General features: G+C 39.3%; 1 protein-coding gene across 1 annotated transcript in view; it reads left to right on the top strand.

Annotated features, from left to right (window-relative positions):
• The window catches only part of SPG11 (SPG11 vesicle trafficking associated, spatacsin), a gene marked incomplete at both ends in the record, with an annotated part of 73,716 nt that overhangs the window by 31,271 nt on the left and 28,959 nt on the right, over positions 1–13,486 (top strand). The window contains 8 exons of the mRNA XM_084240144.1: positions 4,023–4,184; positions 6,386–6,452; positions 8,931–9,096; positions 10,035–10,240; positions 10,445–10,553; positions 11,763–11,922; positions 12,300–12,569; positions 13,177–13,377. Coding sequence (XP_084096270.1) covers positions 4,023–4,184; positions 6,386–6,452; positions 8,931–9,096; positions 10,035–10,240; positions 10,445–10,553; positions 11,763–11,922; positions 12,300–12,569; positions 13,177–13,377 — 1,341 coding nt within the window. The remainder of the gene's footprint in view (positions 1–4,022; positions 4,185–6,385; positions 6,453–8,930; positions 9,097–10,034; positions 10,241–10,444; positions 10,554–11,762; positions 11,923–12,299; positions 12,570–13,176; positions 13,378–13,486) is intronic.

Below are 13,486 nucleotides of genomic sequence, written 5' to 3'. Positions count from 1 at the left end.
AAATTTTTTAATTTCTTCTTTGATCTCCTCATTAGTCCAATGGTCTTCCAGTAGTGTGGTTTTTAATCTCCATGAGGTAGGAAAGTTCCTTGCCTTCTTTTTATGGTTTATTTCTAGTTTGATGCCTTCATGGTCAGAAAAGATGGTTGATATGATTTCAATCTTGGTGTATCTGTTGATGTTTGTCTTGTGCCCCAGTATGTGATCGATCCTGGAGAATGATCCGTGTGCGCTTGAGAAAAATGTGTACTCCGTTTTTTTGGGGTTTAGTGTTCTATAGATGTCTGTTAAGCCCAATTGCTCTAGGTCTTTATTTAGAGCTTTGGTTTCTTTACTTATTTTTTGTCTTGTTGATCTATCCATTGTTGATAGTGGTGTGTTGAAGTCTCCCACTACGTATGTGTTTTCTCTGATGTCTGTTTTCAGAGAGGACAACAGTTGTCTGATATATTTTGGTGCTCCTTCGTTTGGTGAGTATATGTTAATGAGTGTTATTTCTTCTTGAAGTATTGTCCCCTTGATCATAATGTAGTGACCATTGGGGTCTCTTTTTATCTTTTTGAGTTTGAAATCTGTTTTATCTGATATAAGTATAGCTGTTCCTGCTTTCTTTTTTGGTCCATTTGCTTGTAGGATTGTTTTCCATCCTTTAACTTTGAGCCTATTTTTATCTTTTGTAGCTAAATGTGTTTCCTGGAGACAGCAAAAGGTTGGGTTTTGTTTCTTAATCCAGGCTGCAACTCTGTGTCTTTTTATTGAAGAGTTTAGTCCATTTACATTTAGAGTTAATATTGATATGTTAACATCTGTATTTGCCATTGTGTTTGTCTTTCCTTTGATTTTATTTATTTATTCTTTTAATAACTTTTTTTTTTTTTTGGCCTTCTTTCATTGTTATTCGTCGCTCTGAGGTTCTGGCTTTAGGACTCCTTGTAGTATTTTTTGGAGTGGGGGTTTAGTTGCAATGAAATTCCGGAGTTTCTGTTTGTCTGGGAAGGTCCATATTCTTTCTTCAAAGAGGAAGGAGAGCTTTGCGGGATAGAGTATTCTTGGTTGGCATCTGTTTTCTTGGAGTCTGTTGACTATGTCCCTCCACTCTCTCCTTGCCCGTAGTGTTTCTTCGGAGAAGTCTGATGTCAGCCTGATTGGTTTTCCTTTGAATGTTATCTGTTTCTTCCCTCTTGCCAGCTTCATTATTTTTTCCTTGTCCTGGATTCTTGGGAGCTTTACTATTATGTGTCTTGCTGTATTTTTTCTTTCGTCGTGGAAGTTTGGTGTTCTTCTTGCTTCTTGTATATCAATTTTCAGCTCCTTCTTCACATTTGGGAAGTTCTCTTCAATTATCTCTTTGAATATTTTCTCTGTTCCTACATCTCTCTCCTCTCCTTCTGGTATTCCTATAACTCTTATATTTCCTTTCCTCATGGAGTCAGATAGTTCCCGAAGTCTTTCTTCGTTCTTTTTCCTTTGTACTTCTCTTTCCTTTTCTGTTTTGGTTCTTTTTATTTCTGTGTCTTCAAGATTACTTATTCGTTCTTCCATTTCATCTATTCTGCTTTCATTGCTTTTCCCAGAATTCTTTAGTTCTTCCATTAATTCTTTGATCTCCTGCATTTCTTTTACTTCCCTCTTTAGGGACTCAATTTCTTTCTTCTGACCATTGTTTTCCCTCTCTAGGGACTCAATTGCATTCTTCTGATCGTTGATTATTTTTCCCTTATCATTGTTTTCCTTTATGACTTCTGTCAGTTTTTTAATCACGGCAATTTTAAATTCTCTTTCTGGAAGACTCAGAAATTCTTCCAAGTTATTGTCGTTGCAATCTGGGGGCTGGCTTTCTTTTTGTGGTGTGCTTTTTCTCTGGAGAGTTGCTAGGTTGCGTGTGGTTCTTCTCCTCCCTACTGTCTGTTTTCTAATTTGCCGTATGCGTTGGGACACTGTGTTGTTGGGACTGGCCGGCATCTTGGGTGGGCTTCTCTGTTCCCCTCTGGTTCTTCCAGGAGTCATCTGTCAGTTTCAAGCAGCCTTTACTGGAGAAAGGTCCCTGTTCTAAAATGCCGATGTGGGGACACACTCCCCTGTGCGCCTGGTCTGCCCCGGCGGTGGGTTCCTGCTCCCCTCTGGGCTTGGACTGCAGGCCAGAGGGGGTCTGGCGTGGGCGAACTTCCCCCGCTCACCTCTGGCTCCTGAGGAAGCTTTCTGCAGGTAGTCTTTACTGAAGAAATGTCCCTGTTCTAAAATGGTGATGTGGGACACACTCCCTGCGCTTCTGGTCTCATGCACACTCTTCTGCGCGCCTGGTCTGCCCCGGCTGTGGGTGCTCGCTCTCCCTGTGGGCTCAGACTACTTGTTCGGAAGGGGCCCGGTGTGGGCTAACTCCCCAGCTGGCCACTAGCTCCTTCAGTAGCCTGTGCTGGGGTCAAGTCGCTAGGTGGCGCCAGAGATCTCTCCTAGAGCCCTTGGGGAGCTGATTTTCCACCCCGTGGGACAGGGAGCAGAGCGGGGATGGTAGGGTACACCTCAACGGCTTTGGGGTGCTGTGTCTGCCTTGTGCCCCACCATCGTGGGGAACCCACGCCCCTAATTTCGTGCCCCGGGTCTCAGTTCCAAAGCCCTCAGTTCCAGGACGCGGGCTGTAGCCCAGATCAGTGGCGCAGGAATGGCGCCTTTTGAATCCCGCTCCCCTGCCTGGGCGCCTTGTTCCTGCTCACTCAGGGAGGGCCTCCGCCCGGGTCTCAGTTCCAAAGCCCTCAGTTCCAGGACGCGGGCTGTAGCCCAGATCAGTGGCGCGGGAATGGCGCCTTTTGAATCCCGCTCCCCTGCCTGGGCACCTTGTTCCTGCTCACTCAGGGAGGGCCTCCGCCGTCTCCCCGCAAGCCTAGGTCGCAGGCGCGGGGACCTGGGCAGCTGCAATCCGAGCGCTGCTTTCGCGCAAGCTTACCGGGTGGGGCGGCGGCCGGGGCTGTGTGCTGGTGCTGGTCTCCTCCTGGGGGGCGGGGCTCTCTTTAATGGCGCCTGGAGCTCACCTCCGCGGCGGATCCTGCAGGGTTCGCCTCAGCTCCCGTTCACGGGGTGTGGTGGCTGAAATAGTTCCTTTCCACTCACAGTCCCACTTGCTGCGTCCGTTTTTCTTGTTGGGCGTTTTGGTTTGTTGTTTTCCTCCTCTCTGCCGGTCGGAGAGTGCCGCCTCTGTGGGCGGGGGAGGGGAGCAGGGTTCTGAGCTTCCCTCCCTTCTCGTCCTCTTTTATGGCAACTTTCTTCTTTGGGCAGTTTGCTGGAGTCCTCCGTTTATCTTCCGTGTCCCAGTTCTCACTGGGACCTGCCGCTTTTCCTCCCTATTAACTTTTTTTAATGGAAGATCTTACTCGCAGTGTCTCCTCGTCGCCATGTTGCTCCGCCCCCTAGATTAGCTCAAATAAATATATTTAAAATTTAAAAAAATAAATGCAGTAACAGGACCTTTTTTCAAACAACTTCTCCACATAGATTTTTTTTTTTAAAGATTTATTTATTTATACAAGAACTGGGGTACCGGCCAGAGGTGCGGGAGGGTGAGAGAATTCTCCAGAGAGCAGAACAGGGAGATGGGCCAAAAACACTGCTGAGGGGAGCAGCAGGCAAGACAGGAGAGGTCTGCTGTGGTATGTGAATATCTCCCTGGCCGGCTGGGAATCGAACCCGCGCTACAGAGGCTGCAGACAGTTTCACAGCGCTGCGCTCAACACATTGCGCAACTGGAGAGGCCTCCACATATATCTTAAAACTACTAATCTGTAGTTCAGTTTCCTAATTTTGTAGGTAAGGAAACTGAGGCCTAATATTAAATACCTGCCCCAAGATCACACAATTAGTTTGTCTGAGATCCAGAAGTAGAACTATTGGCCCTTTGACTCCTTGTCCAGTGCTCTTTTCACTAACTTGTACTCCCTCACACTAATCTCATTTCACAGGTTTTGATGGGAAAAAGGACTTAAGTTTGAAAAAAGGAAAATCATTACACCTTGTTACCTGTCTTTTCATAGGTTGTTCAGAATGAAGAAAATGAGAACTGCTTGAAGAAAGTGGATCCCCAGCTTCTGAAGATGGCATTAACTCCTTACCCCAAGCTAAAAACTGCTCTCTTCCCACAGTACACTGTTCCTAGTGTCCTGCCACCAGATATTACACTCTACCATCTTATTCAGGTACAGTATTTTGAAGACTCAGTCAAAGTTCATTCAGGAAAATATAAATTGCTATAGATTTCTCAAATGGAGGGAATGCTTATATAGAGTGACAGCAGAATGGAGAAATCAAACATAATGGTGAGACAACCCATAAGTTGGCAGATAAGGCCATTCAGTATCTTAAGACTGCAAGAACAGTGCACAAGTGGTTTTATTAGAACCTAGAAGCTGGTGCCATCTCTAGAAGCTAAACTAACAACCAGGCCACTTAGTGAGCACTGGAAATGTAGAAGGTAGGATTGGACCTTTGAAGAGATGGTCTCAGAAAACAAAGAAGGGGAAAGATGTCTTGGTTACTCTTCTCTCCCCACCTTTAATCTCCCAAGGTGTCTCTGTTAGCTAAAGGGCAAACAAGTTTGGGAAATGTATTTCTCAAATTACAGGGCAAGGGTGGAAATGGCTCTGAGAGCAAATAGGTAGTTGATCAGCCTATCTGTCTCTTCCTTTCATCAAAAACTGCTCCATTCTACCACTGATAATTTCTCACTTCTCAGTGAATATGGCTATTTGTTCCAGTCAGTCAATGTTTCTTAATGTTTTGCTCTAATATCTCCTTAACACTGTGAGAGGTGTGAGTGTTCTACCTAGAAAAACTGCACATAAACATATAATTTTGCTTATATTTCAAAGTAATCCACAGATTCCCTTAAACCTACTCAAGGACCCTCAGTTAAGAACACCTACCTGTGCTGATTTCTCATTTTAGAAAGCTCATTGTTTTTTTCCTCTGGGTATACTTGCTCCCATAGTGTCTTCAATTCAACATAACCTCTATAATCCTGTAAAGGTACATCTCTTAATACACTTAAGATGCTACTCAAAAAGTGGTTCCCAGTTGGGTGCCAGTCCATGAACTGCCTTTTTTTAGTATGTGATGAGATTAGAATCTTGTATAGATTTTAATGTAAATCTACATGTGTATTTTGGATATTGTAGTTTTGGTTCCAGACCACTGCAAAAAAAGTAAATGTTGCAGTAAATCATATCAGATGAATTTTTTGGCTTCCCAGTGCATATGAAAGTTATGTTTATATTATAGTGTACTCTGTTAAGTGTGCAATAGCATTATGTCTATAAAAAGTGTATGTAAAGCTTAACAGACACAAAATGAGAGATTTGCTTGACTAGAGTTGCCACAAACCTGCAATTTGTAAACACATTATCTTGGAAGTGCAATAAAGCCACTGAATAAAATGAGGTATGCCTGTATGTAAGCACATGTTCAGCAGGCTGAAACAGTTTTATGTAGCAAGATTTTTTTGAAGAAGGAAGCAGAATGCTGGATGTATATTTTGGGATAAGCTTTTTAAATCATTGCTTTGAGTAACACTACTATAAACAATATATTAGTGATTTAAAATAGTTTTTAGTGACATTAAAAAATACATTTCCAATTACCTAAGGTGAATTCAATTGTCTTGAAACATAATTGGTTTCAGTTTGTTTTGTTATTTTCATTTTGACATAAAATATTTTAGCCCTGTTATTTTAGGAAAATAATTCCTTAATCAACTGAAATTTTACCGCAATTGAAATCAAAGATGCTCTTTCCTTAGCCATCCAAATCTTGATTTAATAGGTGTTTTCTCCTGTATACGTTACACCATTTGTTTAGTCTTTGCTATAAACATAGCCAAATGCTAAGCACTTGGCTTATACAGATTTCAAAAAACCACTGCTCCTTGCTCTCAAACTTTTTAGATTTGACTTTAGTCTCGTTTTTCCTTGTTGTTGATTTGCTCATCACATTCCTTTAACCCTTGATGTAGTAATATTTCTTTCTTGATCTAATCTGCCCTTAGCTACCATTGTCATATTTATATTTCCTAATCCCTTATTCCTTTGCTTTTTGATCCCAAAAACATTTCTAAAGCCTGTTTCACATTATAATTTATGCTGCTACTATGAAAGAAGAGTATGCTTTGTAGATATAGTTTAAAAGGAACATAAGTAACTTGGTTTTTATTAACATAGAAAAATGTCTCACACATTCCTTACTGGTTTTTGCTATGTCAAAAGGATGTATATCCAGAAATACAAGATTTTTGACTGTCCTGGAGAAGGGAAGCTGACTGCTTTCGAAGTTTTCATATAATTTTGTTTACTTACTTTAGAATCAAATAACTTTTAACTCTGATTTGACTTTTCCCCCTTTCCAGTCATTATTGCCCTTTGATCCTAGCAGATTGTTTGGCTGGCAGTCTGCCAACACACTAGCTATAGGAGGTAAGTCGTCATTGTACTTCTTGCTTTAGAAGCATTTCAGGACTGTTGACAATAAAAATTAATTTATCTAAAGTCAATCCAGTTTTTTTTCACTGATTTCTATTTTAAAAATAAGGTTGCGCTCTATTGGTAAACACATTCCAATGAAAAATTGTAAGTCATTGTTTATGGTCTCTGGTGCTGTTGTGGCTGAAATGTACTGTATACCTCTTTCTTGCTTTCCAAAAATCCCTTTTCATTTGCAGTATAGTATTATAGAAGTCACAAACATAGATATTAGAACTAGACAATGCCTGGCTCTGCCATGTCAGAGTTGTATGACCTTGGGCAAGTGATTTTACCTTTCTCCAATTCTCTATAAATAAGGATAATAACCCCTTACATCCTGTTACATGAGAATGAAAGGAGCCAAGGCATTTGTAAAGCTCTAGCAGTTCCTGACGCATAATAAGCACCAGAGGCTCACATATCTCCATCCTCTCTAGATATAAGAATTTCTTTTTTTGTGTGTGTGTGTGTGTGTGTCATTTTAAAATCCTGCTTCTATTTTTTTTTTTTACTTTGGCATTTGATTAGTATTTAATACCATGTTACCTGTAGTGTCCTCACATATGTTACTCTAAGGTAAGCTTCAAATTAGCACTTTATTCAGACATACCCTATAAAATATTTGATATACATCAAAATGAATTTTTCAATGTGTCAATTTTATAAATTCAGATTCCACTTTGTTGAATTTACCTAGTGTCCAGAGCCCAGGGTAGTGCCAGGCCTATAAATAATATTCCATAATTATTTGTTAATTGCTGAATAAAGTAGTGCTTACTGCATTTTCAGATTAAAATACTCTTTCTAATCTCAGTAAAGGTCCTAGAATCTAACTTTTTACTTGGACTGTTCAGAATGAAGAAAATGAGAACTGTTGAAAATGGATTCCCCATCTGCTGAAGACGGCATCAGCTCCTCCCCAAGCTAAAAATTTCTCTTTCCCATAGTACAACATTCTATCCTGTTGTAATGCCTCCAATTCTGTCATTTACTTGAGTCCTGCCCCCCTCATGGAGATGTACACTCTGCTAAATACATTAGAGGAACAGAGAAAAAGTTTAAAGCATGCTCCCAGTCTTTTAGAAGTTTCACACATATTTAAGGAAATGAAGCACAAAGTAAATGAAACATTTATCATGAAAGCATAATAAATTTATAAAATTGGAAAGTTGTATTTAATTAGAATGTTTACTTTTTTCCTATGATTTTACCAATGACTACGTGATGATTCGACTTAAGTGGCGGCCCCAGAAAAATTTCCCTTTTGATAGAAGTTTCTCTTACCTAAAATCTCCACACTAACCCTTCGTGGTTAAAAAGACTCTTAGTTGAATAAAAAACTCAATTTGCTCATTTGGGTACCTGAAATACTATATACTTTCCATGTAGTCAGCAAATATTTTATGAATGAGTGGATAGTTTTATGTAATTACAAGTTTTTAAAGTCACTATGATCTCCCAAAGACTGCAGATAGGGCATGTAACAATTTTTTCAATCTGGGGGGGGGGGTATACTTTAATATAATAGCTTTGGAAGATGACAGATACCTTTGATGGTCCTCAAGTTGGTTTAAATAGGTGCTAAGTCACAATATAAAAAATCCTTAGAATTCCATGGGAGGATAACATTTTATTTCAGAAATAAGCTTTGAACTTCGAAAATAAGAGAAGATGCATTTGAAATAAGAAAAGATGCATTGTTTTCCAGGACTGGTTTCTTAAAAGTTCAAATGTTACTTTATTCCTTTTTAAAAAATAGATAATAAGTGGTTAAGAGACTGTTAAAGATAGGAGTGTTATTTCATACTAATTGTCACATCCAAATATCATCTGATGTTGAATTTTTCTAAAAAGAAAAAAAAAATTCTGCTGTTTTCACGGGCACAGATGAACCTTAAACTGAGTTGCTTTGCTGGTCTTAGGAGGATGGTACCATCACATAGATAAGGAGATGCTCTATGACTATAACCTCAGAAAGTATAGTGTAACGTAAGAAGATTGTAGGAGGGTATTATGGAGAAAAGTATTTATTGGAAGGCAGCTATGCTCACCACTATACCACCAACGCGAAAAGTATTTATTGGGAAAAGACCTATAATGAATAAGTCTTAGTAAATACAGGACTCACGTAAGTATGTTAAGAAGGGATTTCTTTTTGTAATCAGCTATGTGAATGAATTTAAAAAGCTCCTTTTGCAGATCATAAGTTTTTATGCAGCTTCACAGCTACACATTTTTGTATAACATTGGTTCTTCTACACGTTAGACTAAAAATATTACACTTTGGTAATTCAAACTGATGCACAATAGTACAACATGATTATAGCAACCAGTTTCTTTCACCATTGCAGTTATGATTTCCATGTACAAAATCTGAAATTAATCATGAGAGATGCAGAGAATTAATATTACTTCACTTTCCCCTCTCAGATGCAGCAAGTCATCTCCCACATTTTTCTAGCCCTGACCTGGTTAATAAATACGCTATAATAGAACGTCTGAATTTTGCTTATTATTTGCATCATGGACGGCCATCATTTGCATTTGGTACTTTTCTGGTCCAAGAATTAACCAAGAGCAAGACTCCCAAGCAACTGTGAGTATTTAAAATATACCTTTTATTAAAAGTATAAATTATATTTGTGTATGTTACACATGTGTTTTAAAAAGTAAGTGGAAACATATACAGTTAAATTATTTATATTCAATTGGTGATTTGTGTTTTTCTCATTTGTGCTTTTCTGTGTATCCCATGATTCTGGCATTTATGACTTTTGTTACTAGGAAAAGAGATAATAAATATATTTTAAAATTCATATATTAAAAAAATGATCCAAGAGCTTGCCAAATGCTGCCAGGTACTCTAAAGAGGGAATTCTGTAATAGGATATGAATTTTGAATTTAAGATCTTTGTCCTTTTTTATAATTTACTTTCATAAAGCACACAATTACAAGATGTGTTTGATAAAATGAGCAGCTCAACATAGATTTATTTATTGTTTGTTTTGTAATTAACAAAGTAATGTATTTTTATGGTAAAAGTGAAGTATTTCAGAAGGATGAAAAATGAAATATAGAAGTCCTTCAGTCTCCTATCCTCCTTCTACATAGTAAATGAACATAATTAATTTTGTGTGCGTTGTTCCTGGAAATTTTTCTATGTATAGATATGAGAATATTTAAAAATGTATGTGCTTTAAATGTCATTAATTTTCTTGGTAGTTTGTGTACATCCTCATAATCAATAAGGTCACAAGTTGGAAGTTTTTAGAAGTTCTGTTCCACATTCCCTGGATGAAGTAGCAAGCAAGAATAATTTTGACTATGAGTAATTAGGAAATGGTAAAATATGAGGGAATGGAGGACTAGGAATCCAGAAGACAACTAAATGCTTCCCGAAACCTAAATGGATATGCAAGGGAGCCAGTAATAACATGTGTCTGACATTCCATCTATCACTGATGTAATTCCATCTGCTTTTACTGGTGAGAAACACTTCTGATGTGAAGATGTGATTTTTGATTCTTTTTCAGGATCCAGCAAGTAGGCAATGAAGCCTATGTTTTAGGACTCTCCTCCTTCCACATATCTTCAATAGCAGCTGCCTGTGTTTGTTTCTTAGAATTGCTTGGCCTTGACAGCCTCAAGCTCAGAGTTGATATGAAAGTGGCAAATATTATTTTGAGCTACAGGTGTCAAAATGAAGATGCTCAGTACAGCTTTATCAGAGAGTCTCTAGGTACACCACCTTTTCTTTATGTGGTTTATTTAGAGGGGAAGGGATGAATGGATCTAAGACATTGAATTATGAGTAATTGGGGAGCAAAACCAGTCACCTTCCTATTTCATCCTTTTCCTGCAGTCTTTGGTCTCTAACTCACTATTTTGTGGATAGAAATGACCTTTCCTCTTAATCATATTTCCTTGTTTATGATTCTTATAGCTGAAAAATTGTCTAAACTGGCTGCAGGTGAAAAGGCAACCATAGGAGAACTACTTCTTCTCTTAGAAGAAGGTATATGGAACAGCATTCAGCAACAGAAAATAAAAAGGTTTGTGGGTCACAATTCCCACCTCATTTCCAGCCAGACTTACTGTGCCAGTCTATGTTCTTTGCAACACCTTGGGTACATTTACCAACCCCTCTAGACCTGCCTTTTCTTACTCATCTGCTATTAGATACTCAGCAAATAGACAATGAATTCTAATTATATCTTGTCAGTAAAAGCTGGGTAAAGATGATGATTCCCTCTTTAGAAATAGAGTTTCCAGGCCTCCCCTGGTGGCGCAGGTGGTTGAGGGCAGCGCTGTGAAGCTGTCCACAGCCTCTGCAGTGCTGGCTCAATCCCGGCCTGCCCACGAGAATCCCACATGGTGCAGCAGACCTCTCCTGTCTCGTCTGCTGCTCCCCTCAGCAGTGTATTTCAGTCTTCCTGTTCTGTTCCCCACTCTATCTCTGGTGAATCCTCTTACCCTCCCACGCATCTGGCCTGTACCCCAGTTCATGTATGCATGAATAAATAAATCTTTAAAAAAAAAAAGGAAAAAAAAAAAAAGAAAGAAATGGAGTTTCCACAAGGTGGAAAGGACCTTTGTCTCTTCCACTGCTCTGTAAGTGGTCCCTGTAAGTGTTACATATTGAAATCTTTTTGGAAGATGTGGAATGGATTTCACAAAATTTGACTCTAACTGATGACCTTAATTTTTTCTTGCTGATCTATTTTAGTTGATAATGGCCTTATGCATTCATGCTGTCTCACCTCTATATCCCACTGGGGCTGACTCAGCTACTTCTGACCCTAGGAATGTACCGTTTTTCTCTATGTCCTATCACGCACTCTGTTCTCAACAGTCTCTTGCTTCACATAGGAATAGGTACCTATGCCTTAGTGAGGAGTTCTAGGCACCTGACAGGGCTCTAATACTCTGTAGTGGATCATGCAACAGAACTCAACACTCAAACTTTCTTGAGTGATTGTTTTCTTAATTCTCCTAAAGCTGGTACACAACTAGTTTGATAGCTACTTAGTTGATAAAGAGACAAATTCTGTCAGTGTGCTAAGAAAACTATTGTATATTATGATTTAAAGAGTCCTCTTTTTCTTTGCAAACACTTTAATAAATATTTGGTATTTTTTGAAAGGCTTTTTAGAGAATATCCTGTACTGCAATTTAATTATTACTAATTAATTTTCCAATTTAAATGTAAACTGACAATTTAACAATATTTTTTTCTCTACTACCTCTACCCCCAATTACAGGTTATCCAGTGAATCTAGCAATCAATGGGCATTAGTGGTACAGTTTTGCAGGATCCACAATATAAAACTGAGCACATCATACCTTAGAGAATGTGCTAAAGCAAATGATTGGTTACAGTTCATTATTCATTGCCAACTCCACAATTACCACCCAGAGGAGGTAAGCCAGCGGCCATTGCCGTTATTCAAGAAGAGGAAGTTGAAGCACTTCTTAGAAGACAGTGTTTTTCTGTTGTGTGCGCATAGGCCTTTGTTTGATGCGATACCATTATTTTTACTGTGGGTTGACTTCAAAGGACTGGTCATTAATACTAAAAAGAGTAAAAGGTAGAGTTTTTGTGACTCCAGATCAAGTATTGAAATTCACACAAAAAGCAAAAAACGGTTTTGTAAAATTATGTGTTCACCTCTGACAAAAGTGAGAAAGAATTCAGGGTGAGAAATAAAAATTTCACCAGGGCTTTTCACTAACATTTTTCAGCACCAGCTGAAATTGAAAGTTGGTTTTCTGTTTTAATCATCTAATATGTTTTCTAGGTGAAATCTCTGCTCCAGTATTTCAGCCCTGTCCTTCAAGACCACTTGACACTAGCTTTTGAGACATTATCCTCAGTGTCCAATTCCAAAATGGACTTTGAGCAAGTCTGCAACAGGTCTCCCCAGGAACTCCAGAGAAACAAAGAGATCACTGATTTCTTTGAAATTCTGCTCCGGTGCTCAGAGGAGCCAAACTCCTGGTGCTGGCTATTGACTGAAGCAGTGAAACAACAGGCCCCTATCCTTAGTGTCCTGGCCTCCTGTCTTCAGGTGGGGATGATGAGAAACCTAAATTAAGGACCCAGTAAGCAATAGAAAGAGTCAGGAGGGATAGGAAAAGATAAAGTGAGGTGATGATGACAGTGAAGTTGTAGCATGTGATTCCAAAGTCACTGCAGTTTTTTGTGCTTCTCCTAGCTTAGACTCCAGGCCACTTAGTGTCCTTCTCTGTACCTTGAAGTTAGTAACTTCTGTGTTCAGAGCCTTTTGAATATATAGGCAGATGCTTTGGTGGACTTAACACCACTGCCTCTTGAGCAGGGAAGAGGGATGCTCCTGGCAGTCCATTGACCACCAGTCCTGTGGAGGACATTCTTGTTTCCTTATACTTACTGTGTCTCTGATTTCCATATATTCCCCCTGTCCTTTGGCCTTTTGACCTACCACACTCTGTGGCATAATTCATACTACTCCCTTGGTGGTTCATTAGTTTGTTTGGTGTTTGAAGGCTTTTTAAGCCATCTTGACCACTTTAGTGAGGTGTCTTGTTCAAAAACAGGAAATGTTCATCTGTAGTTGTAGTATTGCTAGAAACATTCTGTTAAGAAATCCACACCTAGCCATTTTTTATTTTTGAAGAATTCTTATCCAATGACAGGATGCCAGTGCCATTCCTTGTCTCTGTGTTTGGATCATCACTTCTGTGGAGGACAGTGTTGCAGCTGAAGCAATGGGACACATTCAGGGTTCAGTGGAGGGACACCCCTGGGACCTGGAAGACCTTGCAATCATCTGGAGAACATTATTAACAAGGCAGAAGAGCAAAACTCTCCTCAGAGGTTTCCAACTTTTCTGTAAGGTAATGATAGTTTCTTTTTTTTTTTTCCCCCCTTCACATTTTGAAAGGACTGGTTTATTAGGAAAAGGAGAAATAGAGAGTCACCTGCATAGTCAGAGGCAGGCAGGAG

Source organism: Talpa europaea (genome assembly GCF_964194135.1).
Source record: "Talpa europaea genome assembly, chromosome: 8".
Classification (NCBI taxonomy): domain Eukaryota; kingdom Metazoa; phylum Chordata; class Mammalia; order Eulipotyphla; family Talpidae; genus Talpa; species Talpa europaea.
Note: the sequence above shows the minus strand (reverse complement) of the source record. Positions and strands in the feature narration are given on the sequence as shown.